General features: G+C 32.1%; 2 protein-coding genes across 2 annotated transcripts; one reads left to right on the top strand and one right to left on the bottom strand.

Annotated features, from left to right (window-relative positions):
* The first annotated feature begins 1,868 nt into the window (after positions 1 to 1,868).
* LOC122591122 (endoplasmic reticulum-Golgi intermediate compartment protein 3-like) lies at positions 1,869 to 7,488 on the top strand. The gene is made up of 13 exons (XM_043763337.1): positions 1,869 to 2,239; positions 4,006 to 4,079; positions 4,159 to 4,242; positions 4,334 to 4,414; positions 5,044 to 5,124; positions 5,331 to 5,423; positions 5,615 to 5,788; positions 5,903 to 5,970; positions 6,402 to 6,453; positions 6,621 to 6,674; positions 6,760 to 6,849; positions 6,946 to 7,012; positions 7,103 to 7,488. The coding sequence occupies exons 1-13, from the start codon at positions 2,098 to 2,100 to the stop codon at positions 7,192 to 7,194; spliced, it is 1,152 nt and encodes a 383-aa protein (XP_043619272.1). The 5' UTR covers positions 1,869 to 2,097; the 3' UTR covers positions 7,195 to 7,488.
* Positions 7,489 to 8,740: 1,252 nt separating this feature from the next.
* Positions 8,741 to 12,379, bottom strand: LOC122592996 (5'-3' exoribonuclease). The gene is made up of 5 exons (XM_043765327.1): positions 12,000 to 12,379; positions 10,688 to 10,812; positions 10,274 to 10,588; positions 9,749 to 9,918; positions 8,741 to 9,291 (listed from the first exon to the last, which is right to left on the bottom strand). Exons 1-5 carry the CDS (start codon positions 12,285 to 12,287, stop codon positions 8,906 to 8,908), a joined length of 1,284 nt encoding a protein of 427 aa, XP_043621262.1. The 5' UTR covers positions 12,288 to 12,379; the 3' UTR covers positions 8,741 to 8,905.
* Positions 12,380 to 27,919: the final 15,540 nt, after the last annotated feature.

Here is a 27,919-nt window from a genome sequence, read left to right as displayed (position 1 = left end):
TTTGTAGGTTCAACAATGTGACCATTGGCGGATCTTATTAAGGACCCGCGGGGGCCGTGGTCCCCTCCGTTTTTCGCTACGTGATCCTATTTTATCCGTACTTCATTCGGAAAATTATGTTTCTTGGTATTACTTTTTGTTCTCGTGACTTACGGCCCTCTACGTAACTTCCCTCAAGATTCGCCACCGAATGCGACTAGCTATTAGAGCACCCCCAATGGTCTCCCAAGGTCGGCTCTTATGGGTGCGCAAGGGGTGCCATTGATCCGGGCCACTTTACTTGAGGGACCACTACCTTTAAGTATAATAGACGTTGATTAGGAACTCTTGGCTAGTTGTGACGATGGTTGGGATTGCTGGATTACATATATTTGTTTGTTACAGAGTACAAGTATTATTTTATGAAATATCGGCAAAAGTTAGAAGCGATGATGGCACTAAGATTCCGGTTATTATATAATATATTCTATGTATGAAGGGAAGGAGGATAGAGATCAATGTTAGAGGGGATTATTTTTACCGAGTATAAAAATATAAAATTTTAATATATTTAGGTGGCTTTTTTTGTTAGTATTATACATATACATTATGATTATGATATGAAATGTATATATTATATAATATATACGTATGGTCTAATTAGGTACTAAATTTATACCTTAAAAAATTAAAAAGAACAGTAACTCTATAAATTCTTAATGGGATAAGTGTCTGAAAATGTAATTAAGTATGACCAAATGTCTATTGTAGGAACCAACTATCAGTTTTGGATATTGTATGGAAGTAACTTGGTAAAAGAGTCTAAAACATTAAAAAGTGACTTGTTCCATCATTGGCCGGTAAATACTTAAGTGCCTGGAAATGTAACTAAGTATGGCCAAATGTCTATTGTAGGAGCCAACTATCAGATACAGGAGTACGGGATTACAGGTTCAGTCACCACCAGCTCACACATTCCACGTCGGAAATAATTAAAAAGAAAATAGAGTATTTACCGGCTAATGATGAAACAAGTCACTTTTTAATGTTTTATACTCTTTTACCAAGTTACTTCCATACAATATCCAAAACTGATAATTGATTCCTACAATAGACATTTGGCCATACTTAGTTACATTTTGAGGTACTTATCCCAATTTTTAATATATAATTTTATATACTCAGAGTAAGATTGAATGTGGGCCATTAGATTGGATTGAAAATTGGTTAATATATTGGTAAAGACATTGATTAAGCGTTTGATTCAGTTGTGAAAACATTACATATAAAAGATACAAGCTTGTTATTTTAGGGAACCATTTTTTATTCTTGAGGCGGGCATTAAAAAACTTTTACATTAGGTCTCCTCCAAAATACCCAATACACGTCACATCAGTGTCACATTAGGAAAATCATTTTCAATACATTATTTTCTCAGTACATCTAATACCCAATACATTTCAAAACATATTCATATTAGAAAATAAGAGGGGAAAATCTCTCTAATACAATCGAGGTAGTCACCACATTTTCCTCCAATACGTCCCAAATACGGATGATAATATGCACTTAATGGTATGCACCATATTCGAAGTTGAATACTGTGGAAAACATCCCTATCGGGGTGCTTTTATGGGGACTTACGGAGTAATAATAAGATGGGAAGTGAACCATGATTTTTCATTGATGTATCATAATGTGCAATTATTGTTATGGTAAATTTATCCCAAAAAATGGTTAAAAAATCATTTCCCTAATAAGATGTGGTAAATAAAGTTACATCAAATTTTCCCATGTAAACAAGTTGACCTCGTTGACCCAAAAAACACGCAATTTATATATAAAAAAAAGAACAAACAAAAAATAAAATAAACAAAAGAAATAAAACGTAAATTTTTGTTTGACAAATCTAATTTAAGTCCAGATTTGTTCAACAAACACCCCCATCGTCTTTCACTCCCAGATTTCTTCACCGGCTGCCGGCGGGCCATCAAAACCCCCAATTTCAATCAATCCCATAATAATAAATATAGATACAGAAAGTATATATATATACAAAGAAAGGCGGAAACTTGAATCAATTTTCAAGATTTTTAAGATTCAGTAAAATAGTGAATTATGGAAAGGGTGTTTAGTAAAGTTCGGAATTTAGATGCATATCCAAAAGTTAATGAAGATTTTTACAGCCGTACACTTTCTGGTGGTGTTATTACTCTTGTTTCTTCCATCGCCATGTTTCTTCTTTTCTTTTCTGAATTAGGTATCTTTTTCTTAATCAAGTTTCTTACTTTTTTATTTATTTATATTATTCTTGAAGTATAAAGAAAAACCCTTTTTTTAATTAATAAAAATTAAGGGTTTTTTATGTTTTTTTTGTGTATTTATTTGTTTGAACTTTGATAGATATAATAAAGGTGTTAACTTTACCTGAGAATTTTAAGAGAGAGTTCTAGTACATAATTTTGAAGTGTTGAGAAGTGTAAATTTGAATGCTTTTTTTTATTTTACTTTGAATTATGAATGTATGCTTTTATGGGTGTATTTAGCTGTAGAAACTAGGAGTACAAGAATTTGAATAAAATTTCTAGGGAAACATCGAAAAAAGAAAACGTGTCAAATGTAGTTTTTAAGAAGCGTCGTCTTCATTTAAAGGCATTAGGAATCATAGTTCGGATTTGTTCTTGCTCGAAACCTCGAATACCTACCATGTAGGTCAACTGGAAAGTTATGGAAGTGAGAAAGGTGAGCAGTGTGTACTCTAATTGCCTAAAGAAGTTTTAATGTATTTTGTAGTAACTAGTAGACTTATATTCACTTTTTTGGAGGAGGTCTTCTTATGTGCATCTAATTTTGGCGGGTCGAGTTTTAAGCTGTAGAGCTTGAGATTCAGATTCTTTTCGTATGAGTTTTGTGTTTAACTTTGGCAGTTTAGACAGAGTTGCAACTTGCGAGAAGATCTGTATGTCTTAGAGGGTGGGAGGATCTCAATTCATAATGAATGTGTGTACTATTATGGTTGAATCTGATTTAGACAATATCTATGTTTTGAGGATGCTTCTAGGCTTGCACACTCTCACTCTGTTCAACCTGTTTGTGACATTTCTGTAGCTACCCGTAGATGTAGTTTCTTTTAGTAGTTGTGGTTGGCACTTTGAGGTAGTTTTGTTGAATGGTAAAGTGACCATTTATTTGAACTAACAGATGAGAAAGGTTACTAACAGATGAAATAAGCTGACCAATGACATCTGTGGCTCTATCTATTTCAATAGTCTTTTTAAAATTTAAACTGACTCAGTCATGATCCGTACACTACTTTTATTTTCTACAACTCTGTCCCCGGTAGTACCTGAAGTCTTGAACCCATTAGTCCATTACCACTTGGTTGACGAAGCAACTTGACAACCACTAGGCCAAAGTTTCATTTGTCCTTCCATTTTAATATCAAATAATAATTATCCATCTTCTAACTTTATGACATTTAACTTATATTCTTCATAAATTCATAATCATGACTCTCATCTCTAACTTAAGGTGTAGATGGGTGAGAGTGGTCGTGAAAAAGGGAGGGGAGTGGTCTGAAAAGGAGAGGGGAGTGGACGGATTGGTATGAAACATGTGAAGATAAAGTATTAGTGGGGTCGACTTATTGAGTCGGTTGTAACTGCCACAAGATTTCTTGCATTGGAACCCATGGTGATCTACTTGTATTCTCTTTTCAATGGGTCAAGTAACGATCTGTTTAGTTGGTTCTTGCCACTTTGGCTAGATCATTAGTGGATATTTTCTGAAACTTGTCCATCGAAAGAGCAACTTTAATGTGTTCCACAAGCCTTTTTTTTTCCAAATTTTAATTTGGTTTTCAATCCGGGCAACTTATTGGTGTACTTCTTTTATATGGTCTTCTAGCTAGCTAGTTTCTTGTAACCTTCAACTCGATAAAGCTTGTTGCTGCTGCTTCTTTAGAGTTAGAAATCTCAATGTTAACATTTAAGTGATTTAAGTTCTGTTTGTGTTTTTTTATTGCAGGAATTTATCTGCACACAGTTACCGATTCAAAGCTTGTAGTCGACACTTCTAGAGGCGAAAAGCTACATATTAATGTAAAGATCATCGATAGTTTTGGATACTAACATTTAAGTCTTTTGAATCACCATTGACATGTCTTGCCTTAATTTGCAGTTTGATATCACATTTCCAGCTGTTTCATGTACACTACTCAGTCTTGATGCCATGGATATCAGTGGCGAGCAACATCTAGATATTGTATGTTTCTTAAATCCCAATAAAAGTTTAAATTGATGTGCCATGATTTTTTTGATGATCTATTTTACCTTTTTTAAATTGTAACTTGCAGAGACATGATATAATAAAGAAAAGAATCGACTCTAGTGGAAATGTTATTGAAGAGAAAAAAGACGGGATTGGTGGTCCTCAGGTTAGTACATATTTTTTCATATGCTCACCACTCACTTATATATCAATTGCTGTTTCTAATTAACCGGTTTAGTTCGGTTTTTATTATTTATTACTCATACATAACTAGCTGGGTCATGTTACTTGAGGGATGCTTGCATTTGTCTTTTGGAACTGATTATCTGTAGACATAATACTCAGTAGGAGAAACAAATTTGTGCGCCTGATTTATTTCACATGTCAAATAAACATTTTTTGATAATGTCCTTAGTACTGGTTGCATAAAGAAGTCATAACTCATTTATCTAAAGGAAATTAAAAAATACTTATCTCTGTCTTTTTAATCTAGTTTGACACTTTCATTTCATAAACAGTCCTTTTGCCCTTTCTCTTTCTCTCTCTCTTCTTTTTTTTATTGAAGGTGAGTTTTTTGGTGCACTTCACTTAGTTTCATCGCAACTGAAAACAGTAGAAATGCATCCACAAACTGTTGTCTGCCATTGCCCATGCGTTCAATTAAGATTATTATCATAATTCCTATCAACACACCCAAACTTGTACTTTCAAGATCATGTAGCATGTCAGTCTTTCTGTCATTCTGCTTTTATCATTAGTTATAATCATGGTTATATTTCATGTAACCCTTTGCAGATTGATAAGCCTTTACAAAGACATGGTGGCAGACTTGAGCATAATGAAACGTATTGTGGTTCATGTTTTGGTGCAGAAGCGGTACATTTTACTTTTCACTTTCTTCATTATCCCCAAAAATAGAAGATTTACACTTTTCTCAAAACTAAGCTGTTTTCTTTTGATTAGCTTGTTCGGATGACCAACTAAAAAAATCCGCTACCTACAAGTTATCAAAATTTTACTCATAATTTTTTTCCTTCTACATTTGTTTTGAAAGTTTCATACTTTTCCATTGCTATCCGCAGTCGGACGATGAATGCTGTAATTCATGTGAAGAGGTTCGTGAAGCATATCGAAGAAAAGGTTGGGGTTTGACTAATCCGGATTTGATTGACCAGGTAGGAAAACTCATAGTTTTATGTTTATTCATTATTAATTAATATAATTTTGAATCATAGGGTCAGGTTTAGCTTGATACTCAGTTTTTTTTTTTTAAATTTCAATTAGTATATAACATCTTATTGCAATGCTGTTTTCTAGTCCTTAATGAATATATTATCTTAACTTTTGTATAATAATGCTTTGCCAGTGCAAACGAGAAGGTTTTGCCCAGAGGATTAAAGATGAAGAAGGGGAAGGATGCAATATCTATGGGTCTTTGGAGGTCAACAAAGTTGCCGGAAATTTTCACTTCGTCAAAAGCTTTCATCACGCAAGTATAAACATTCCTGATTTGCTGGCTTTTCAAGAGGATAGCTATAATGTAGGCTCTTTCAGTTTCTTGTAAAAGTATTGCAGTTTAAGGCAGTTTAATTATTTTGAAGTCATACCCTATCCTTTCCCATATATCGTTTCATAATCCTGTTACTTAATGCAGATAAGTCATAAGATTAATAAGTTATCTTTCGGAGAGCATTATCCGGGCATCGTAAATCCTCTTGATGGGTAATTCTCTTGTTTATTCTACAATAGTATTTTGTAGAGATGAAAATATGGGTGGGTTGTGTAGCAAGTCAGGGTGAAACAACCAAAATTGTTCGCCATATTTTACAATAAGTTTATTTATAGTATTTCAATATTATCTTTTTCTTTTTGAAAGGACATAGAATTTCAATGTTGATCTTTGTTTAAAAAAATGATTTAGGAGGTTTTACATGCCTTTCAAGCCATTTTCACTCGGTCTATTTTTATATTACTTGTTTCGCTCGATTGAGATAAAGCATAACCCACAGTTATAACTGTTCATAATTGCCTTTGTTTTTTTTTAATATTTTGTCATTCTTCCATGCCATGTTCATGATTTGATTTTACTTATATCTATCTGAAAGTTCTATAATGTTGTTGCTTTTCATAATTGCTTTTACATCTTGATTCAGGGTGCACTGGTTCCAGTCAACTCCAAATGGAATGTATCAGTACTTCCTGAAGGTAGTATCTTGCAGTCATCAGTTATTCATTGTTGCTGTTCCTTCCAAAATTTTAGTTGGGCAAGTTTTAGAAAAAACTGTTGCTCTATAAATGCTTATTCAGCTATCAAACTTGTTCAGTGTATTTTAGGGAAGTTCATACTTTTTGACAACTTTTTTAAATTGCAGGTGGTACCAACCATATACACTAATATTAGAGGCTACACTATTCAGTCAAATCAGGTATTTTCTCTACTTCTAAAGAGATAATGTCTCATTAACAGATGCCCTTGTTTTGTATTTGAATTTTGGAATTCTTATGTAACAGTTTTCCGTGACTGAACACTATAAAAGCCCGGAAGTTGGCAGACGTTCTCTCCCTGGGGTGTTCTTCTTCTATGACCTTTCTCCAATTAAGGTAACTTCAATTCTTGTGACAGTTTGGTCCAAGACATATGCACGGAACTAAAGATTTTACATAGAAAATATATTAAGATGTTGGTGGCTTGTGCAGGTGACATTTGCAGAAACACACGCCTCATTCCTACACTTCATGACAAATGTTTGTGCCATTGTTGGAGGTAGATAATATGTTTTTTGATGGAACATTTTCCGGTCAATTTGTCTTTGTGTGGAATCATTCTGATGCATTTTTTATTTCGGTTGTGTAGGTATCTTCACAGTTGCAGGGATTGTAGATTCGTTTATTTATCATGGTCATAAAGCTTTAAGGAAGAAAATGGAAATTGGAAAGTTGGGCTAAGTTTTCTACATCAGCTGGTTGATATGAAGCATGTTTGGGGCAAATGCAGACGAGTCGTGGTCTTTTTGCATTTCTAGTCAAATTTTTATTCTCGTCAATATATTTGTAATTTAGCGTTTTCTGACTAGTCGTCGGTAGTGCCCTGAACTCCAACAGGTTGTTGTGCTTGCTAAGTCAGAGAGTCGAACAGCAATCATTGACCTTGATATGTCAAGAGAAAAAAGAACATGTATCACCAACAAGTTTTTTTTGGATCTAAGATCCACTTTTAGAACCATGGCATTTGCAGCCTAATTACTCATTGTAAATTTTGATATACATAAACATGAAATGGCCCATAGGAGTCAGGTCCAATTATTAGGGTTTTTGGCCTCTTCTGGAACCAACTTGGACCCAGTCCAGCCTGCGCGTTTAACTGATTTAGGTTTGATAATGATCTAGTCCTCTTCCAAGTTCCAAGCACCAGAACATTAACTGTGGATTCTGGTTCTTAGGAAAAGCTTGTGTCTCCAACTTAGGAAGAAAAGTGTTATGAACATTATAAAAATCACAATGACATTCCTATCAAAATATGTTATGTTAAATTGATGGAAAATTTATATTGCATTTACTCTGAATTTTTCTTATGTTTGAAAGTAATCCACCACCCAAAATTTCGGTTTCTTTTGTCTCTAAAACAAGACGATATAACTTAAAGTGCTTCTATCTTCGTGCTAGTTGCATATAAACACCAAAACACACCATTGAGAAAGACACTCGTAAGTTGTAGATGGTAAGTAATAAAAAAAATAGAAATTATGCTTAACATAACTAATAAAGGTGACATCAAAAAATAATGGAAAATTTTGTAGTTGCTTATGTATAGCATTACATGAATTCCATAATAAACGATGACATAATATGCTCTTGTTAAATTACTGATCAGATGCTCCCGATAGTCCGTACTAAGGTAACAATATCATTTCCAATCAGCTCCATCCCATCAGATGTTCTTTTGGAATATTCTACGTTGTTTCCATGAAAATCAGAAGCATCACTAAGATCATCACGTGGTACATAATTTGGATGCTGCTTGAATGTACTAAACCGTATATGTTCTTCATAACTGGGATGACAAAAAGGAGACTATAAATAGAGTCAGGTTACCAATCTCGAAAAAAATCAGTGTTTCTAAACTTTCTCCAGGTCAAAGGCATATTCTTTCCGAATGATCTGAATAGGGAAAACTTCCTGCCCCGTCGTTTAATCAATACAGCCATGTAGGAAGGGAAGGGAAGGATTTCCAAAGGAGGTCTTCCGTTGAGAATAGAATTGACTAAAAGTAGCCTTTGTTAAAATGGTTCCTATGATGATCTAAACAAGGAACTCATGAAAACAACACAAATCACATCAGAGGATCGGAGTGTATTTCCAAGAAAACCAATTAGAACAAACACCATGATCCATGTAATACGGCATAATAGTTTCACTCACCGTAGGAATTCATCAGAAGCACAAAAACATGCAAATAGACCTCATGAAAAGACTAGTAAAATCATACTTGTTCTTTCCGTTATAATATCTTCTCTTTTCTCATTGACCATTTTGTTGTTTTTTTTGAAATTTGAAGCATATACTGAATCCGGAATACATAAAATAAAGAATGATAAAAAATGTAGCGAAAATTGATGCCATCCGCCTACTGAATGATACATAAAGTTGACGTCTTGACCTATGAAGTATTGTCGATGTTTCCAACATGTTTAATAGCTTCAAAGTCTAAAGCGTTTTGTTCCTCATTGGTCAACCATTGAGAAAGACACTCATGGATGAGTTCAATGTTATTAGTTATGGATAAAACTCCATTCTTGGCAAGTTTGGTCTTGGCATACTTCAAGATAAGGTCGAGATTTGATTCGGTGGGGTCATTGACATACCGGTCGACTGTTTTCTTGATAGCAGCACACCATATTGGACGGGCCACCTTAAGAAACTCATGAACAGCCACCACTGGAAGGCTCACACTTCCGAGAGCAGACTCACTACTGCCACCTCTTGCATGATAATCTGAACCTCCAAGCTTCAAAAGATTGTACGCATCTGCTAGGTCACTGAATGCTGACATAACACAAATTGGAATCACATGAGCAAACTGATGCAAATGACCTTTTTTGCAGCAAATCCACTCACAATAAAAGAGGTAGGGAGGGGGGCCATGAGCAGGTTGGGTATCAATAAACGTTGGTTGAAATGGGTCAGGTCAGATTGGGTTAATGTTACAACACCTCCAAAATCTTTAGACTTTTTCTAACAAGAAGTGTCAGATATCTCTAATTGCAAATTTAAAAATTATTAATTGGAATGTCTTTTTCCAATAATATGATTATGGATGTTTTATCATAAAGATCGCTATTGGGGAATTTAAACGATTTGACCCATTTCTTTCTTTTTTTTTTTCTTTAGGTCACCTTTTAAAGATATAGATGTAACCCGGATCAACCCATAACTACATGGACCAGCGTTAGTATGGGAAGTTTCTAAGCAGACAGTTTTCATGGAGAGAGAGAGTGCAAACCTGCAAGTTTCCCATCACTTCTATAAACCTCCAACCCGTGCAAGCCAGCTTCTTTTAATCTTCTGATAACAGCAGCAGGATTTTTCAACGCCCATGGATGAGCCAAAACCGCCACTCCACCAGTTTCACAGATCAACTGAACTGCCTCCTCTGCATCAGGCTCACTTCCCCTGCACAATAAATTTAACATTATTAGAGGTAGCCTTTTTGAGTTTTTGACACATAACTTGTCAATGGGACATGAGTAATTTTGGATTACTTTTTTTATATCTGTAACAGGCCAAACAAATCCGAAAGTTGCCCAAAGTTTTTTTCAATTGCATAAAACCTTCTAACTAATTTGACAACAAAAAATAGCTTATATCATATTTGACAATACTCATTAACTGTAAGAAAAACAGAAATTCTGGATAAGAAGCGTTTTAAGGTCCACTAGATCCAACGCATTTATTAAGGCACCAAAATTACTCATTTTCACCCATTAGCCAATGTCTGGACCCCCCGTTTTCCCACCTGTATACTTACGTAGAATATGCAGGTCCACCATCATAAAGATAACGGCTGAAAGCTTGTTTCAAATTCTCAACATGGCCTGCTTCAACCATAGCACGAGCTACATGCACTCTTCCTGGAGCAACACCATCACCTGCAATCTTTTCCACATTTTCCCACCTAAGAGGCAATTTTAACTTGTTCAATTTTGAGATCATGTTCTTTGCACGGAGATATCGCCCTTCCCTGATATTTGCCAAAAAGTGATCCAGTTTTTCGAAATCTGACGGTCCACAACTGCTATAATAAGCCAGAACATGAACCGGTTCTTCTGATCCAGACTCCGTTCTGTTAAAGATCATGTGACGAACTCAATGAATATTTCCTGAAATTAGTTTTAAATCCCAAGCATTGGATAGACACAAAAAGTATGTAAACAATTACAACCTGGGGGTGAAAATGGTACTAATTTCAACACCAGGTATGATCTTAATACCAACTCTTCTAGCCGCCTCTAAGGCTTGGGGGATGCCAGCCATTGTATCATGATCCGTTAAAGAAAGGACTTTTACCTGTTCTGAACACATTGTACAAAACAATTCACAAACAAAATACTTATATGTGGAAACACAAAGGAGATGTATCTGTATGTTAAACCATGAAGTGGTAGAGTATGATGGTATATTAGACATCAATCTTAATTATTCAAAAATTATTATCATACATCATTACTAGTTATCGTAAATATATTTCACAACGTATGCAACAAGAGCAATTAAAATACTTGTAGTCCAAAGTCCAAACTAGTTTTGTACGCTTTAAACAAGACCATAACTCTAAAATAAGTCATCAAATAAGTATACCTCTAAGGATTTTTATACATTAGGTTAGTTACCATAGATGGCGGTCATAACGTCAAGGTATTACATCTAATGTTGTACCTTTCAGATAATAATTCCTCGAACTTGTTAGACAGAAACTACATTCTTAAAGGCATTAAATAATATTTATATATCTATCTATCTTAGGTCCATAAGCAGGTGCAGACAACATACTCTTATAATTTCAGCATTACTGAACAAAAGAAAAGGGAAAACATAAGTTCACTACAATTAGAGATAATGGAATGGAAAAAGCAACATACTTTCACAGTTTCTCATATGTTTTGTCTAATGCAACATACCGCTGGTAATTGAACTTGTAAAATGTGTTTTCCGCAGGTGTCGGAAAACCTTTAAAATGCTTTTACAAGCCCAATGACTAACGGTACATTGCATAAAACAAAACACTTGTGAAAAAGTAGGTATGTCATTCTGCCATATATTTAAAAAGATTCACCTCCCACTATAACCTTGGTTAAAAGTTCAATGTGATAGAGTAAATCACATAGAACATATAACACAAACATTACCAACCACTATTTCAAAATCAAGTAACTTCCTTTTTGAACATATAACACAAGATTTATATGTATAACAAAGTCTGTTCTATCAAACCTTCAAAAAAACATGTGATATATACACAACAAAATTTAGTCATACACAATAACTGTATATATAAATATATAATGGTTGAATTGTATCTGTTGTATAACTAAAGGTGTCATGTAAATATAAAATATCACCCCTAAAAAACATAGGTCTGTATATAAAATCCAACGCACACCATCTATTTGAATATTTGATAAGAAAAACTATTAAAAAAAATGGCAATATAATATAATATATACATATATAAGTATATAAAAGCTGATACATACCCCAAATTGATGGGCTTTTTCAACAAGCTTAACAGGGGACAAAAACCCATCACTGCAAATAGAATGAGAATGCAAATCAAACGCCAATTTCTCAGCTGAAACTTTTGTATGCACCAACTTCACCTTAAAATCATCATCAATAGAAATAGCAGAATTTGAGCATGAAATATTACTACTACTGTCTAAATACACCCATTCACTCACTGATTTATAAGCAATGGATTGTTCAACTGTCATCTTTCTTTTTGTACCACCTCTCTTGGTTTTCTTGTTTTTATTGGTGCCCATTTTTTTAAAAAACAAAAAGTTTGCTGAGAAAATATTGAGAGTAAAAACAAAAGATGAGGAAAATCTATTTGGGGTTTTGTAAATTGGTTTTTCACTTTCTAATCTAAAACATACACAAGCAAGATTTCCACTTTTGTATGTGACCATTCTTGTACTTTTTGGATTTTGGAATGCAACTGTATAGACCCTGAGATTTGTAAATATGTAAATTCAGTCCCTTATTTTTGGTGTTTAAAATTGTTGGTATAGTAAAGAAAAACCAAAAAAACAAAATAAATATACTCAAAATCTAAACAAGTATTCACGTGAGTGTCTCTATAGTAGGCATATGGGTTAAAACCCAACCAAAATCGATCCGATTTGTACAAAATCGAAACCCGACAATGTAACGAAATCAAAGTTGTGACCCGGTCCATTGCCTTATATTGAGTGGATCGGTTCAATTCGGGTTGGGTTCAGATCTTAGGTTTAAGTGACATTTGTTCATCACGTGTCAAAATTGGCCCAACGAGACCCAACCTGAAACCCGTCAGTGCAAAAAAATCAAACTCGTGGCCCGACCCGTTACCCTATTGGGCGGGTCAATTTGAGTCGGGTTCAAGCAGGATTAGATATGGTCTCGGTTTTTCAGGTCATATGGTCATTCCTAGTCTCTACTTAGGATTTTAGTGTAAATATCATTATGTTTTACTAGATAATTATCTCCACAATGCGGTGAAGTGATTGTAGTGGCAGTGAGATGTAAAGAGGAATTGACAACTGTTACTCTGTTAGTGGTTAGGGGTATTTATCGAATCATCAAAACGGACTAATTAAGATATTTGGGTTGATTTGAATAAATTGAGTTGTTAAAATATGGTCTGTAGGTTTAAGTTTTTAAGAAAAGCCGAGTTATTTGGTTCGATCATGATTTGAGCAAAGAAAAAACCATAAAAACCGTACCGAACTTCATAACTTCACAACTTGAAAATAATGGCGGCTCTATTGAAAATCATTAAAGGTTTAACATTTTACCAAATGCATATTTATGTTCTAAGTTATACTTATATTTCAATTTTATAATTAATTATACAACAGGGAATTTTTTTTTTAATATATAAATGTTATATCTGTTAGTATTAACATATAATTAAAGTTCCTGCTTAAAGTTAGAATACAATAAACAAATATTTTGGCCTCCTTGGATTTTGTTTAATATGTATAGTTATAACTTTGAGTGTTTGTTATTTTTTTCTCTTGACACAATATATAAACATTTAAGCTAATTAAGTGTTATAAAAATAGCTAATTAGATAAATTAGTATATGATAGAAGTTCAAGACACAGATGTCTTTGGTTTAATTCCTAATGTTAGCAAATTGCTCTAGGAATTGAGACATGAGTTTTCTCAACATTAGGTTTCGTTTGAAATTAGATCTGAGTATATGAGACGGCATGTCGTTAACCCCAAATTAATTATTAAAAAAAGTTATAAAAATAAATGTTTATTGGCAATATTGAAAAAATAGAGGTGTCGGTTTATTTATATGTTTATTGTTTAACAAACAATTAAAAGTATTTGGGGCTTGTTAATTAAAGTTTAGCCAGTAACTATCTGTTAACACACTTTGAGGTTTTGTTAGGCCCCATAGTGAAAAGGAAAAGCCGAAAAACACAATCTATTTAACACATTTTAGGCTGATACTTTACTTTAAGTAGGTTTAATTTTTGACACAAAGATTATACAATTTTTTCTTTGATAATTTTATCATGTATCAATTATTTTTTAATAGGCACTTTTTTATTTTTTAGGCACGATAAACATGTTCTTAGATATATTATTTTCTTTATCATTTACTTAGTATAAATTTGTCATACTTGTCATAAAGCAGAAGAGGTGGATAATGATGAGAAGTGGACGAGGGGGGGGGGGGGGGGGGGGGGGCCTCAAATTTCTTAAGCGACACAATACACAACATGTGATGTCAATCTTCAATCCGGACTGAAATTTTACGTGCCACCGGGTCCTTGCTGCAGAAAATGACACGTGTGAATGCTGGCATGTTAAGCGTTTTAAATTTTAATATTAGTGTTCAGGTCGTCTAATAGACGAGTAGTCTCAAAATATATTAATTAAAGCTAAAAAATTAGAATTCAAATATATTAAATAGATATACCGAAATCAACTTGAAAATTTGCTAACTTAATAGCCACTCCATCAGTCAAAATACTCCTAAAATTTTTCGTCCATACACCATTGACCGAGCCATGTATGATAGTGCCTTGCAAATAGCAACAAAAAAAAACATCGAAAAAACTGGTAAGTTCTGTTAGTGTGTTTCTACGTATTTAATCCAATTTTAAAAAATAAACCCCAAACAAACTAACCATAAAAATAAAATAAACATCTTTGCATACAGATCCAGAAAAATTATTCAGGATAAAAAAGGAACCCAACCAAAGACATTCCAAACGTTGATCAAATGATAAAATTTGGCTAATGCAAGAAAGATACAGAAATAAATTGTTGATAAAAAAATAAAAATCGAGCCAAAAACCTTGCAAAGGCATCTCCTGTTATGTTAAATCCTAAACATAACGTAGATCAAAAAGTTTTACATAAAGGTATAATTTAAAATTGATATCATGCTTTTAATAAGATTCGAAGTATATTTGTCATACACAAACTAAAATGATGAATTGTTCCATCATGCTAAATAATCATACTAAAACATTCAACACTATTTCAATATGTAACGTTTTTCCCTGATTGAATAACAACGGCTAAAAAATTACACAATTAATGAGTTATTTTCAAAACAGATTCAAAATAATCATAGTAGATATATTACTATAATTATAATCTTACTCATAGCAAAATTCGACTTTTTATCTAAAAGTTTATAGAAAGATATAATCGTAAATCTTTAGTATACACCATTAATGAGTTACTTTCAAAACGATATCAAAATAATCAAAGTTAATATATTAAAGTAATCAAAAACCTACTCATAGCAATTTAGACTTTATATTTAAAAGGTTATAGAAAGATATAATCGTAAATCCTAAGAGTTAATATAGGTTACAAATACAAAATTTAATATATAATATTTAGATTAGTTAAGTCATATATCACAACTTAATCAATACAAAAAGTAAAGAAGAAACATAAGAAATTTAACTCCATATAAATTTTGATTCCAGTTTACCTTTTTTTTTTCCCCAACTTTAGTTAAATAAAAAATTTACAGTTTCTTATATTCTAAAAGTGTAAACTATATAATTTGAAAAATATACATACCAATTCATCAACAAAGATCATCTCGACCGTTTTGATTTTCTTCGGGTTGTTCCTCTCCGAAACAGTCCATACATGCAAAACACGGAGTTATAAATGATGGTTAACATGTGTTGGCTTAAGATATTCAAGATGAACTAATGTGGTCATATTTTTTGTTGTTGAAGAAAAAGCCATAACAAACCTCAAACTAAATTAAAAGAAATAATAATAACAATAACATAAGAATTCAATATTAAAAAATAATAATAATGATTAATTATGTGCAAAGTATATAAAAAGAAAAAAACCTTTTGTAATTGATCGTACCTTCTTTTTTTGCTGTCATACGTGAGTTATTTCATAAATTACCAATAAAACCGAAAAGTGTAAATTAATTACGGAGTATTTTTAAACTGGTTGAAATTGTAAATTGGTGATAAAAAATCAAAAAGTGTAAAATAATTATTTTTAAGTGTAAATTGGTGATGGAAAACCAAAAAGTATAATTAATTATTTTTAAATTGGGTTAAAGTGTAAATTGGTGATAGAAAATCAAAAAGTGTAAATTAATTGTTTTAGATTGGGGTTAAAGTATAAATTGGTGATGGAAAACCTAAAAGTGTAAATTAAATTAGATTAATATTAAAAAAAAAAAGAGGATTAACAAGGAGAAAGGATTATGCTTAAAGAGGGGGATTAGGGGTGCCAAGTGTACCCCAACCCCTTCTTTTAGTTATATTATAAATATGAAAAATTAGTGCTCAGGCCCGTCCAATGGACGGGTAGTCTCAGAATATATTAATCAAAGCAAAAACTAAATAAGAAACATATAAAAATAAACTCCATATAAATATTGATTCCAATTTACCCTCTTTTTTTTTTCAAATTTAGTTAAATAAAAAATTTGCAACAAAGTATATAATTTGGAAATTACATACCAATTCATCAACAAAGACCATCTCAAACGTTTTAATTTTCTTCGGGTTGTTCCACTTCGAAACAGTCCATACATGCACAACACGAAGTCGTAGATGATGGTTAACATGTATTGGCTAAAGATCTTCAACATGAACTAATGTGGTCTTATTTTTTGTTGTTGAAGAATAAGTCATAACGAACATATAATGGAAAACAAACTAAATTAAAAGAGATAACAAAAACAATAACATAAGAATTAAATGTTAAATAATAGTAATAATAATTAAATATGAACAAAGTATATAAACATAAAAACTTTTGGTAGTCGATCATAGGGGTTTTTTTTTGCCATAGGATTTTTATTTTTATTTTTGAGAATATGCGAAAGTTTTTTCTAGGTTGTATATATAGATAAAAAAATTTTGAGAGACTTTTAAGGATAAAGAGAGTTTTAATTAATAATAAAGTCGGCCATTTATTAAATTAAATTTAACATTTTTAAAAAATAGAGGATTAATAAGGATGGAGGATTAGGCTCAAAGAGAGTCATTAGAGGTGTCAAGTGTATGCTCAACATTCTCTTGTAGTTATATTATTACTAGTTCTCAGGCCCGTCCATTGGACCGGTAGTCTCAAGATATATAAATCTTATAATAATTGTGAAACAAAAGTGTATGACCAATATTACAATTTAATGAATACGAACGTTAAAGAATAAACATATGAAAATTAACACCATATAAATATTGATTCCAGTTTACCATTTTTTTTCCAACTTTAGTTAATTAAAAGGAGAAACAAAAAGTGTATGACCAATATCACAATTTAATCAATACGAAAGCTAACGTTGAAACATATGAAAATTAACTCCATATAAATATTGATTCAAGTTTACCCTTTTTCTTTCACTTTAGTTAAATAAAAAGAGAAACAAAAAGTGTAGATAGATAGATAATAATAATAATAATAATAATAATAATAATAATAATAATAAAGTTTTTCTTATAAGATTTTTTTATTAAAAGTTGGTCATTTTTATAAAATAAATATTAAAAAAATAGAGGATTAATGAGGAGGGAGTATTAGGCTAAAAGAGGGGGATTAGGGGTGCCAAGTGTACCCCCAACCCTCTCTTTTAGTTATATTACTAGATTTTAGACTCGTGTCCAACACTGGACACAGAGCTTACGATATTATCAATATTAGATTTTCATACATTGAAGTCATAAGAGCTTATAATGTTGAAGATATACGGTTTGAAGTGTTAAACTTTGCAAGTTGTAGTACAATAATCACATATTCTTCATTGCCATTATTAGCTGAAACATAGTGACGAAATTGTTTGTCGTAGTCATTCCATAAAGCATATGCTATAATAAATCTTCTATTAAAAAAAATTTTGAAACCAGATATACTAATAATGTGATATTATTATGAAAGATAATTAATAATTAAAATGTAAACATACTTGTGATCTTGTGACATTCAAGTATATGTTTTTAATCATACTGCGGCTCCATAACACGAATAAGATAAAAAATTTAGAAAAATTGTCTCAAGTTGATGGCTAAAAATATATATAAATTAAATATTCAGGGCTAAAAAACATAAATTGTTGATAAAAAAAACAAGTAACTGTATATTAATGAGACTTTTTCTACATATACTAACATAATAATATATTTGGATAATGGTTATTATAATTAATTTATAATTAAATTAAATGATGACATAAGCAAAAGTCAATTTGGTAAAACTGAACGATTTGATTGGTTAATAAATTATTAGTTCAATTTTAAGATTAAGATAAAATATTAAATATAATAAATTAGATTATAATATATAACTAATGGAATAGTTATCTTCGGTTAGATAGATGGGCGACACTTTATAGTGTTTATAATATTAAATATATTAAGTTAGATATCTATATTTATAATATATGATTATTGGAATAGTTATCTTCAATTGAATATATGGTCGACATTTATAGGTTTTTTATATAATTAAAAGTTAAGAAAAATCAAAATTGAAAATTGTAAAAATCCGAGAGATGTGATTAGTTCATAAGTTATTAGAGCAACTGTGTTTTAATATAATAAAAGATAGATCAATAGATGATAATAAGTCTTTTTAAACTTAATTTAAAATTTTTTTAAGTCCTTAAGATTACGATACGTGATTTTTATTAAATTTTTTTCTTAATCTTATTATTTAAGTTTTTTCAAATGTCATCATCACTTTATTATAAAATAATTAAGCTAATAAATAAGTACGATATATTATCTCCCATTTTAGTAAGTCTAAACTAGAGTTTGTTTTTAAAGTCCATAGTTTTAAACTCTTAAAAACCTCTAAAAGTCTCATACCAAAAGAAGAAAAAAAATCAAACAAAGCGGTGCCTTAATTTTTCAATCATATTCATACTTAATTGTTCAAACAATTTAATATTTTTTTAAAGGTTAGTTTCAATTCAGACGTAATGGAGACAAATTTAACCAGCGATTTGCTGGACTTTCACCCTCATTCTCATGACAAATACCTTAAGATGAGAAACCCAATACTCAAACCCGAGACCTTGAGAAGGTATCCAGATAATGATTTAGACTAACATAGCATAGTGCATACATAATATAACGGAATAAATATTTCAAGTTGTAAAAAAAATTAATGTTGCTCAAGAAAAAACATTATATATTATATTATGATATGATGGTTATTTAGTATTTTATGGTTTAAATTAAAGTTTGCGTTGGTAATCCTTATATTTATTTTATAGTTTAGCTAAAAGATACTCTATATTTATCAATACCTTAACATAATATCAATGATATTACTCGTATATCTTTTTCAAAGAGAACATAATAACAATGGTTAATCGCTCATGAGTCATGAGTCTTGAGTACGGGTAGAACACTAGAACTGTAGAAGTACATTAACAATTTAATATTGTGCCGGATTTGGAACATTAAAGAGTAAGACCATTTATAGAAATGTGTGTATCGATTCAGTAGATTTTGGAAGACAATTTCAGCGATTCAGAAATCAACCATGTGCTCATTTGTACCCTTCTCGCCTCTCTCACTCCATATAACAAACATTGTAGTAGTAGAGAAATGCTAACTTTTTCTTAAACACTTGGACGTATAACCTTTTACCTATTCATATATTTAACTTTTAACTCTAATACTTATTTATTAAGAAAAACTCGTATTAGTGAAACAGTTTGTTCACACTTATTTAATCTTAAATTTATAAATTTTACTAGCAAACAGCAGTATAATATTTGTTATTTTAAGTATCACCATACATACTTACATACTTAAAAATGCTATACTATATTATATTAATTGTGTATTTTTTAACAACAAATTAATTAGTGGTTACTATTCGAGATATCACAATGACATCTAATTGGCAGTACGAAGAACTCGAACCATGCATGCCTGAGATGAAACTCATGACTCTTGAAAGACCCCTCAATCCAAATCCTAGGAATATAGGAAGTTGAATTCGAATACTAGTGGATTTTCCAAGGTCTAATACATTACCAATGGGTTACCAACCCATTGACATATTATATTATATTGTGTGGTATTATATTATATTATATTATATTATATTATATTGAAAAAGAAACCTATGAATAGTAACTCGTTGGTGTTGGAACCACGTTAGTGTGACCGTCACTGATCATGTATCATTCTTGATATGATAATTGACGATAATGAAATCCCTATGTCTAGGTAAATATATGATGAGTGTATTTACTATTAGAGACGTAGAATAGGGTTTTCCATTAGGTGATTGTAAATAAGAGGACTAATGGTATACACATTAAACACCACGGGGGTTGAATGTGTAATTACTAAAGGGTGGTGAGTGTAATTACTCTCATTATAAATAGAGGGTAATTAACCCTAAGTTAAGGTTAATCACACACACATAATCCCACACAAATTCGTGTGTTTACTCCTCTCAAATTCGTGCATAACATCACAGCCGAATTACCCATCTCATCCTAACTCAATCACTTTGTTTTGGGAACCCGAAATCAATGGCAAACATGTTTAATGTCTTTACAGGCTCTACAAGATCATCTGGTGAGTATTTTCTCTTGAATCAAACCATGTTTATTCCAACAGTTTGTGTAACAAGTTACGATTCGTCTATGTCACATCCTTACTACTATTCAAACTGTTACTTCGCATCCCGTTTACATTTTTGATTTAGGGTAATTTCTTGGTTTGCTACACATATTTATTTTCCAATTAATGATTAATAACTCGCCAGCATGGCGAATTATACTTCGTTTATGTCACACTTCATTCCACTATTCAGATTTTGCCACGTCAGATCATTCAAGTTATTTCTTTAAATTGCAGATATATATTTTTTACTTTTGGGCATTCGACCATTTTGTAGTCAGACCTTGTACCGCTTTTGAATTTTGTTTACATTATTTATAGTCATTTGCTGGAGTAACAACTTTTAATTAAATATTGATTGTATGCTATTTTTTTTTTCTCCCTTTTTGAAAAAAATAATCTAAAAAGTTGGATTATAAATAGATCACAAATGAATTACTCGTACAATTTACAAACTCATTGATTTTGAACAAGTTCAAATCATATTTGCATTAACGAAACTAGCATCGTACCCGCGCGATGCGGCGTGGTCGTGACGGCGACGGTGTGGTGGTGGAGGCGAGTGTTGGTGGTGGATGCGACGTCGAGTGTCGTAGATAATTCATATAAAAGTAATTGATTTAAAAGGTTAATGGAGATATTTTAGAAAAATAAAGGATTGATAATGTAATTTAATTAGTAATGTTAAGAGAATAGTGTATGTGAAAATATTTTAAAGGGTTGTAGCCTTGTAGGTGTAAATATTACATAGGAGAGCATTTTAGACATTTCCCCCATATAACTTTCAACATGAGGGTATTTTCTTTAATATAGAGTATAGATGATCAACTCAAATAGTCAAAATCACATTCCAACATTTACCCAATGCTAGGAAAACGTAACCTGCTCTTTGTAAACCACCCAAGCTAGCTAAAACGTTAGCATATTTTACAGACCTTACTTAATAGGGAAAGGACCACAAGATGGATAACCAGGCTTTTCTACTAGCTAGAGATATATGCCATAGACTGCTTTGAATTCAAGTTGATTGATGCTTCAGATCAGTGTGCACTACTTTTGATGTAAATGTGGTACCAAAAGAAGCCATAAGGTAATTTTGCATCAAATAGTTTGGTCATAAACATGATTGTGATGTATCCGTTGTATTTTTGATCTTCTTAAACAGGTATTGTATATTAAAAAGATAACAAAGACAAATATAAAGATGGTTAATTGAGTACCACACACATTTGTCTTGCGGCTAATATGAGCACGGATACATCAAGTAACACTATGGTTAAAAAGATATGTGATAAGATTTGAACTCTCACATTCATTTTTTATGTTACATGTTTTACATGGGGAAAAATTGTTCATAGTAGAGATATAAGATATAAGGGGAGGGACTAAGGGAGTGGTTCTACCAACCTCAAACAACTTCAAATCTCTAAGTCACTTTCCAAATAAAAATTTTTCATTTTAATGTTCTCAAAACTTCACCACCAAAACACTGGTATCATTTTTATTTAACTTCTTTAAATTTTCATTTCATCTTTTTTATTTCATTTATTTTTATTACTATATAATTTCATAAACAATACAAACAAAAAATCTTTAGCCAATCATCTTTCTTCTCTTTCCTCCCCCATTCTCTCTCCTTTCGGTGAATTTTACCGCAAAATGCATTCTCTCTTTCGGCAAAAGGGTAGTGTCGGTGTTACCGCCTGCCGCCGACCGGTGATGACGGATGAGGTTTACCGACCCTCGCTCCCCCGACATGGACCTGGTGAAATTGAATTCTCTGTGAAGATGCAGAATGAGAGGTCTTTTTCCAGTCAAAATTTACTAATAGGGGGCGGGGGACTGTCTCTGATCTGGTGTCGTCCAAGAAGATCCTTTCGTGGGATTACGCTTAAGAAATCTTTATGTGGTTTGCTATGTTTACTATTCTTTCATACTTTCCCGCTGTCTCCGACATGGACCCGGTGTCAAAAAATAGTACATTGAAAAGGGGCAAATTCATAGAATACAATCAATTTTTAGGAAAATATTATTTTTGAGATAAAAAGCATTTAACATTAGTTTTAAAACTTGTCTGAAAATTTAAGGTTGACTGGCCCTACCAAGAAAAATATGGGACTCTTTGGTGGTCTATGTTCATATATGATATATATTCATTGAATGTGAAATCTTGTATTAAGTTGGCGGTAGCTAATCGAGAGACAAATGTTCAACTACATTTGGATATATAGGGATACTTTTAATTTTACCTTAACGTACGTATAGTTAGGTTAAAGATAGGTCCGAGTAGTTGGTTTTAAAAGGATTGTGTATTTGTGTGTATTATAATGGAAATTTTATATCCATGTATAATTATCTACTAATTTTAATATCTATATGAATATAATGGATAAATTAAGCATATAGATTGTAAGATTATGATTATTTTTTTTATATTACTAAGTAAATTTGAATGATGTAATTTGATGAATTATATGGCTATTTGAAATTCATTAAACAAAAGTGATGTTATTTAGTTGTACAAATTGACAATGTAATTTAGTTCTATAAATTTTCTTTTATTATTTTATTGAACCCCTAATATACTTTTATGTTATCAAAATCATCACCTTATAAAATCAACACCGTACCACTTTTACAAGAAGCACGGTTTGACATAAAATATCATATAGTAATATGTTTTCTTTTGCATGTGTTAATAAAAGTTTAGGTTTCATTTATGTTTGCTTTTGATTTGTTGTATCAATAACGTAGTTTGGTTTAAAAGTTATTTTATAACTAATGTTTGGATTAAAAATTAGAGAAAATTTAAACAAATTGAATAGAGTTAAAAAAATATTTCTAAGTTTAAAGTCATGTAATAAACCAAAATTTTCTAACATTACTAGAAGTCTAGAGACGGTTGTTCCAAATTGTAATTACCTAATCATAATGATTTTTTTTTATTATTATTGACTAACTATTAGTGTAAAAAAAAAATGCTTATTATCGTTTTCTGTGGGTTTTGGGTCTCAAAACTTCCACAGTATATGGGGAGATTCAGTTGTAGACAGATTTTACGTTAATCTAAATAAAGAGGTTGTTTTCGTATTCTACTTAAATGGTTGAAAAAGACCACTGCAGAATTGAATCATTGACCTTTGTTCTACAGGAGGATGTTAATTACCTATCTAAAGTCTAAACCATGCTGTTTGACCAACTATTAGTGTGAGCGAGAGAAAAAAAATAGTGTGAGTGAAAATTGCATGTTGGCTAATATAATGACTGAGGGAAGTAGGGAACTATAAATCACATGAGTACATGACAATATCACACTATCACTTGTTTAGTTGTATACATGTATGTAACTAAGTATATATATTTTTGGGCCGAAGCCCACAACACGTTCAGTGGTACCCTGGCACGTACATAAATTGCGTTGAGATTGTATTGCTTTTTTGTTAAAGTAGAAGGTCAACCGCATGCGGCATGCGGCGGCGACAGTTAGTAGTGACAGCGATGACGGGTGGTGTCGGTGGCAGTGACAGCAGGTGGGTAGTGATGGTGTTATTAATGTAAAAAGAATTAATTTAATGGGGTAATGTAATTATTTTAATTAAGAGTTGATGGATATAAGTTCTAAGTAATTTTATTAAAGGTATTATATTTATATTAGGTGGAGATATTTAAATTAGTGAATAAAAGAAAGATGGTAATTTTATTTCAAAAGTTGCAAGTTAAAAAATGGGGGAGGGTGGTTTGTTTTATAAGGGCATATAGATTTAGATTATTATTCATAATATGTTACACAATAACAAGAAGACTCAATCATTGTACGCGAGGTATGAGAAAAGTCTGATATATAAGTCTTGTCTCTACTTAGAAAGTAAAGAAACTGCTTCCATAAATACCTTCGACCAAACGAGGAAAATCAAGAAAGCGTAAAAGGGTTTGATAAACATACATGTTTGTCACGTATTACCTGACTACATTAAGAGCAGTGGAGAAAAGTGTAAACCCAATAATACATAGTAAGTAGTAACTTATTTGAACATATAATTATAAAACATCGAACATACAAACATAACAAAAATATATATCATACAAGTAGAACAAATCTAGGGAATCATGCGACCTAATGAGCCCAATATTAATAAGGAGTGCTTATTAACCAATGAAACAAAGTAGCTTAGGCCAGTCTGGGAAATACACTACCCCTAAAGGCTAAAACCCCTAAAAGGTGCAAATAAGTCATATCCCAAAGATAATAGATGCAACTTTGCCTAAATTACAAAGTAGCTATGATCGCCAAACTGGCGAGAGAATTAACGTTAACCCCTAAAAGGATTACTTATCCACCATATTCCTTTAACCTAATCATAATCTTTTAAGTATCTTTTCATTGGTCATGTCTCCCGTCAGATAAAGCACTTTTGGGATAAAAACAAATGCTAGGATAACCTCTCTCTCAATTTAGGTCTACTTTTTCTCATCGCCAAACCACTATATAGGTCAAACATAACCACAATCTAAGTAAAAGTCTACGTAATCTTTTTCCCATACTCATTTGTATGTATAGTCATGGTAAATAGGGTAGGTTATTTTGTTGTGTATATCATCGCTTGGTGCCCTAGCAGGTTACTATCAACATACACAAGATCCTAGGTCATGTTACCCACAACGTTCCCAGGCATAAATGTTAGTCATTGTACTTATTCTTTTTGTCTAATTCCTTGAAAATAATATAATTCATGTTATAAGTATCTATGTTTTATGTATTATCGGAAGAACAGCCAAATACAATCTCTCAAACATATTATGTGCGACATAATGATAGTGAATACCACGGGCATTTGGCTCATTAGAAAGGAAAAAAAAACAAATATATATATGATGACATTTATGAATACGACCACAGGCTGCTAGAAACTGTCAAAAAATAGGGTAAAAAGAAAAAAGTTGTGCGAAATTTCAGAAATATATTAAGATACGAACGTAATAAATTTTGACACTTTTATACGTTCTAGGATTGCGGACTTTAAATGATAAAACTAGTGTTTCAGGTTGCAAATCCTTTAAGGAACCATAGTTTTGTATACACTAGATACATATGATGACAGTCTATAATTTCAATACACTATATAACAAAATACTCGAGTTTTATATATCACTTTAGGTTCCACAAAAGCTGGAAACTTCCCCTGAGACTTGTCACATTATTTAAATACTTTGTATTTATTATGTGTCGATCAAATATATGGATGAATAAAATCATTCAAGCCAATGCACGACTTGTATATTCGTACTACACATAACTTAACATTGGATGCTACAGAGATCTTAGCAAATTATTTGTTGCTAATGTTATGTATGAATAATATTATCTAGGCGCAATTTTATGCAGTAATTAAGAAACTAAGTTATCAAGGCAGAGAAATGTACCACCAAACAAAATTAAACTGAAAAGAAGACAAATAACTCTCGTAAAAGACGGTATGACCCACGACAGAAGTTTGAACACCAAACAAGTGACCGGATAATCAACAAGAGACATAAACGGCCATTATTGGACATGCCAACCAGCGCGCATAATAACTCAAATGAACAAGGAAAGCCTTGTGAGTTGTGACAAATATCACCAGAAACTATCATAAAGAATCAATGCACGCAACTGCTCAAAGATTATGGATGCAAATTCCGATCCAATTAGACAAAACTGGTTACATTCTATCTTCGATGGGTCAAATGGTAAGCTTGTAAATAGGTAATATTATAATGTCAAAAGGGTTGACCAGCACAGAAGTCTCCCAAGAAACCATAGACCCCATATGTTTATAGTCAAACAAAAAAATTATGACGGCTTAACTGCTACAGATGAAAAAAGAAAACAACTCCTGGGAATTAAGAACATTGCCAACTGATGCCAAATGGGTTTGGTTCTTGCATCTCTTCTACTATCAAGCTAACAGCAAAACTTGACTTTCTTAAACAAAAACTGATTAACTACAAACAGGGAACACCTGATTATTTTTTTCCTGAAGGCTTGCATTGCAAACTAACCACCTGTTATTTATACTGACTGTCTCGGGTGATATTTAAGTTCACAACCTTTTGGTTAATACATCACATATAATACCGGCTAGGCCAAAGACCATCACATATAATACCGGCTAGGCCAAAGACCCTAGGTGGAACATTGCTAGGCAATGCTAGCTATTAAATGAAAAGCAAACTACCCCTCTTAAAGGTCCAAGCCCCTACATTTAACATAGTATTAAGTTATTAACAGGGCTGCAACATGAGAAATTCCTTTAAGAGTCACACGCTATGTTATCCGACGGGGCGACCCAACCAGTTTGAGCACAATTTAAAAGTCACATGCTTGGACAAGTAATGAATTACCTATAGATAAAAAGGGCTAGCAATAAATGATTATTTCACTGAATTTGACTGGACCAAGAACCATAAACCAAAGAAAGAAGAGATCTTACATTCTACCCTTGCTGCTAGATTCACACACATGGACACTGAGATGAGTTCAACACATAATATAACTGCGCTAACTGAAGAAGTTCTCATATTTGCAGCGACAGCCACAAATGAAAGTGTACATCTTTACTATTTATATGGTTAAAGTGATTCTATGATATTCAGATTGTAAATATTACTTTAGTCCAGTAAATTGTTTTTGGGAAGATCAACCCGAGTATTGACCCGCTTGAATTGCACTTCCTATGGATCTGTCGAATAATTTAAATAGATCAGATCAGATCAGAATATCAGATATAATAAAGACCCAACCATGACAGATTTCCCAATAGAAATCCAGCAGGGAAGGTGGTGCCCATAAGCAGGGTTAAACTTGACATGGAGGGGGCAATTTCGACTCATTTACTTGATATAAGTATATCTGAGATGTGTTTTATCTTATACGAGAAATGGGCCTGATAAAAAAATGTTTAGCTAAAAGGGGAAGTGGTCAATCGGATTGATTCGGAGTCTAGTTTGCATACAATCCTTTTCATGTCACAGACTTATATCATAATAGTAAATAAATAATTTTAATCAGAATTAACACATTAAAATGGATAAAAAAAAAAATCGTTTACAGGTCAAGCGAACGCAGCACTTCTCTCTTTCTCACACTTGTATCTACAAAGTTGATCCCAATACTATTATACTAACAGTGGCAAATTGCCATTCCATTTGTTCCCATCCACTTAACCATTTACTAGAAAAAAACATTTCTGGTTTTCAGGTTCTTACTTCTGGAGTTTTGAAACTTGATAAGGAATACTAGTTAGTGGCCTTAAGAACCATTATTCCTA

Source organism: Erigeron canadensis, chromosome 3 (assembly GCF_010389155.1).
Source record: "Erigeron canadensis isolate Cc75 chromosome 3, C_canadensis_v1, whole genome shotgun sequence".
In the NCBI taxonomy this organism is placed as follows: Eukaryota; Viridiplantae; Streptophyta; class Magnoliopsida; order Asterales; family Asteraceae; genus Erigeron; species Erigeron canadensis.
This window is presented reverse-complemented; position numbering and strand designations above follow the sequence as displayed.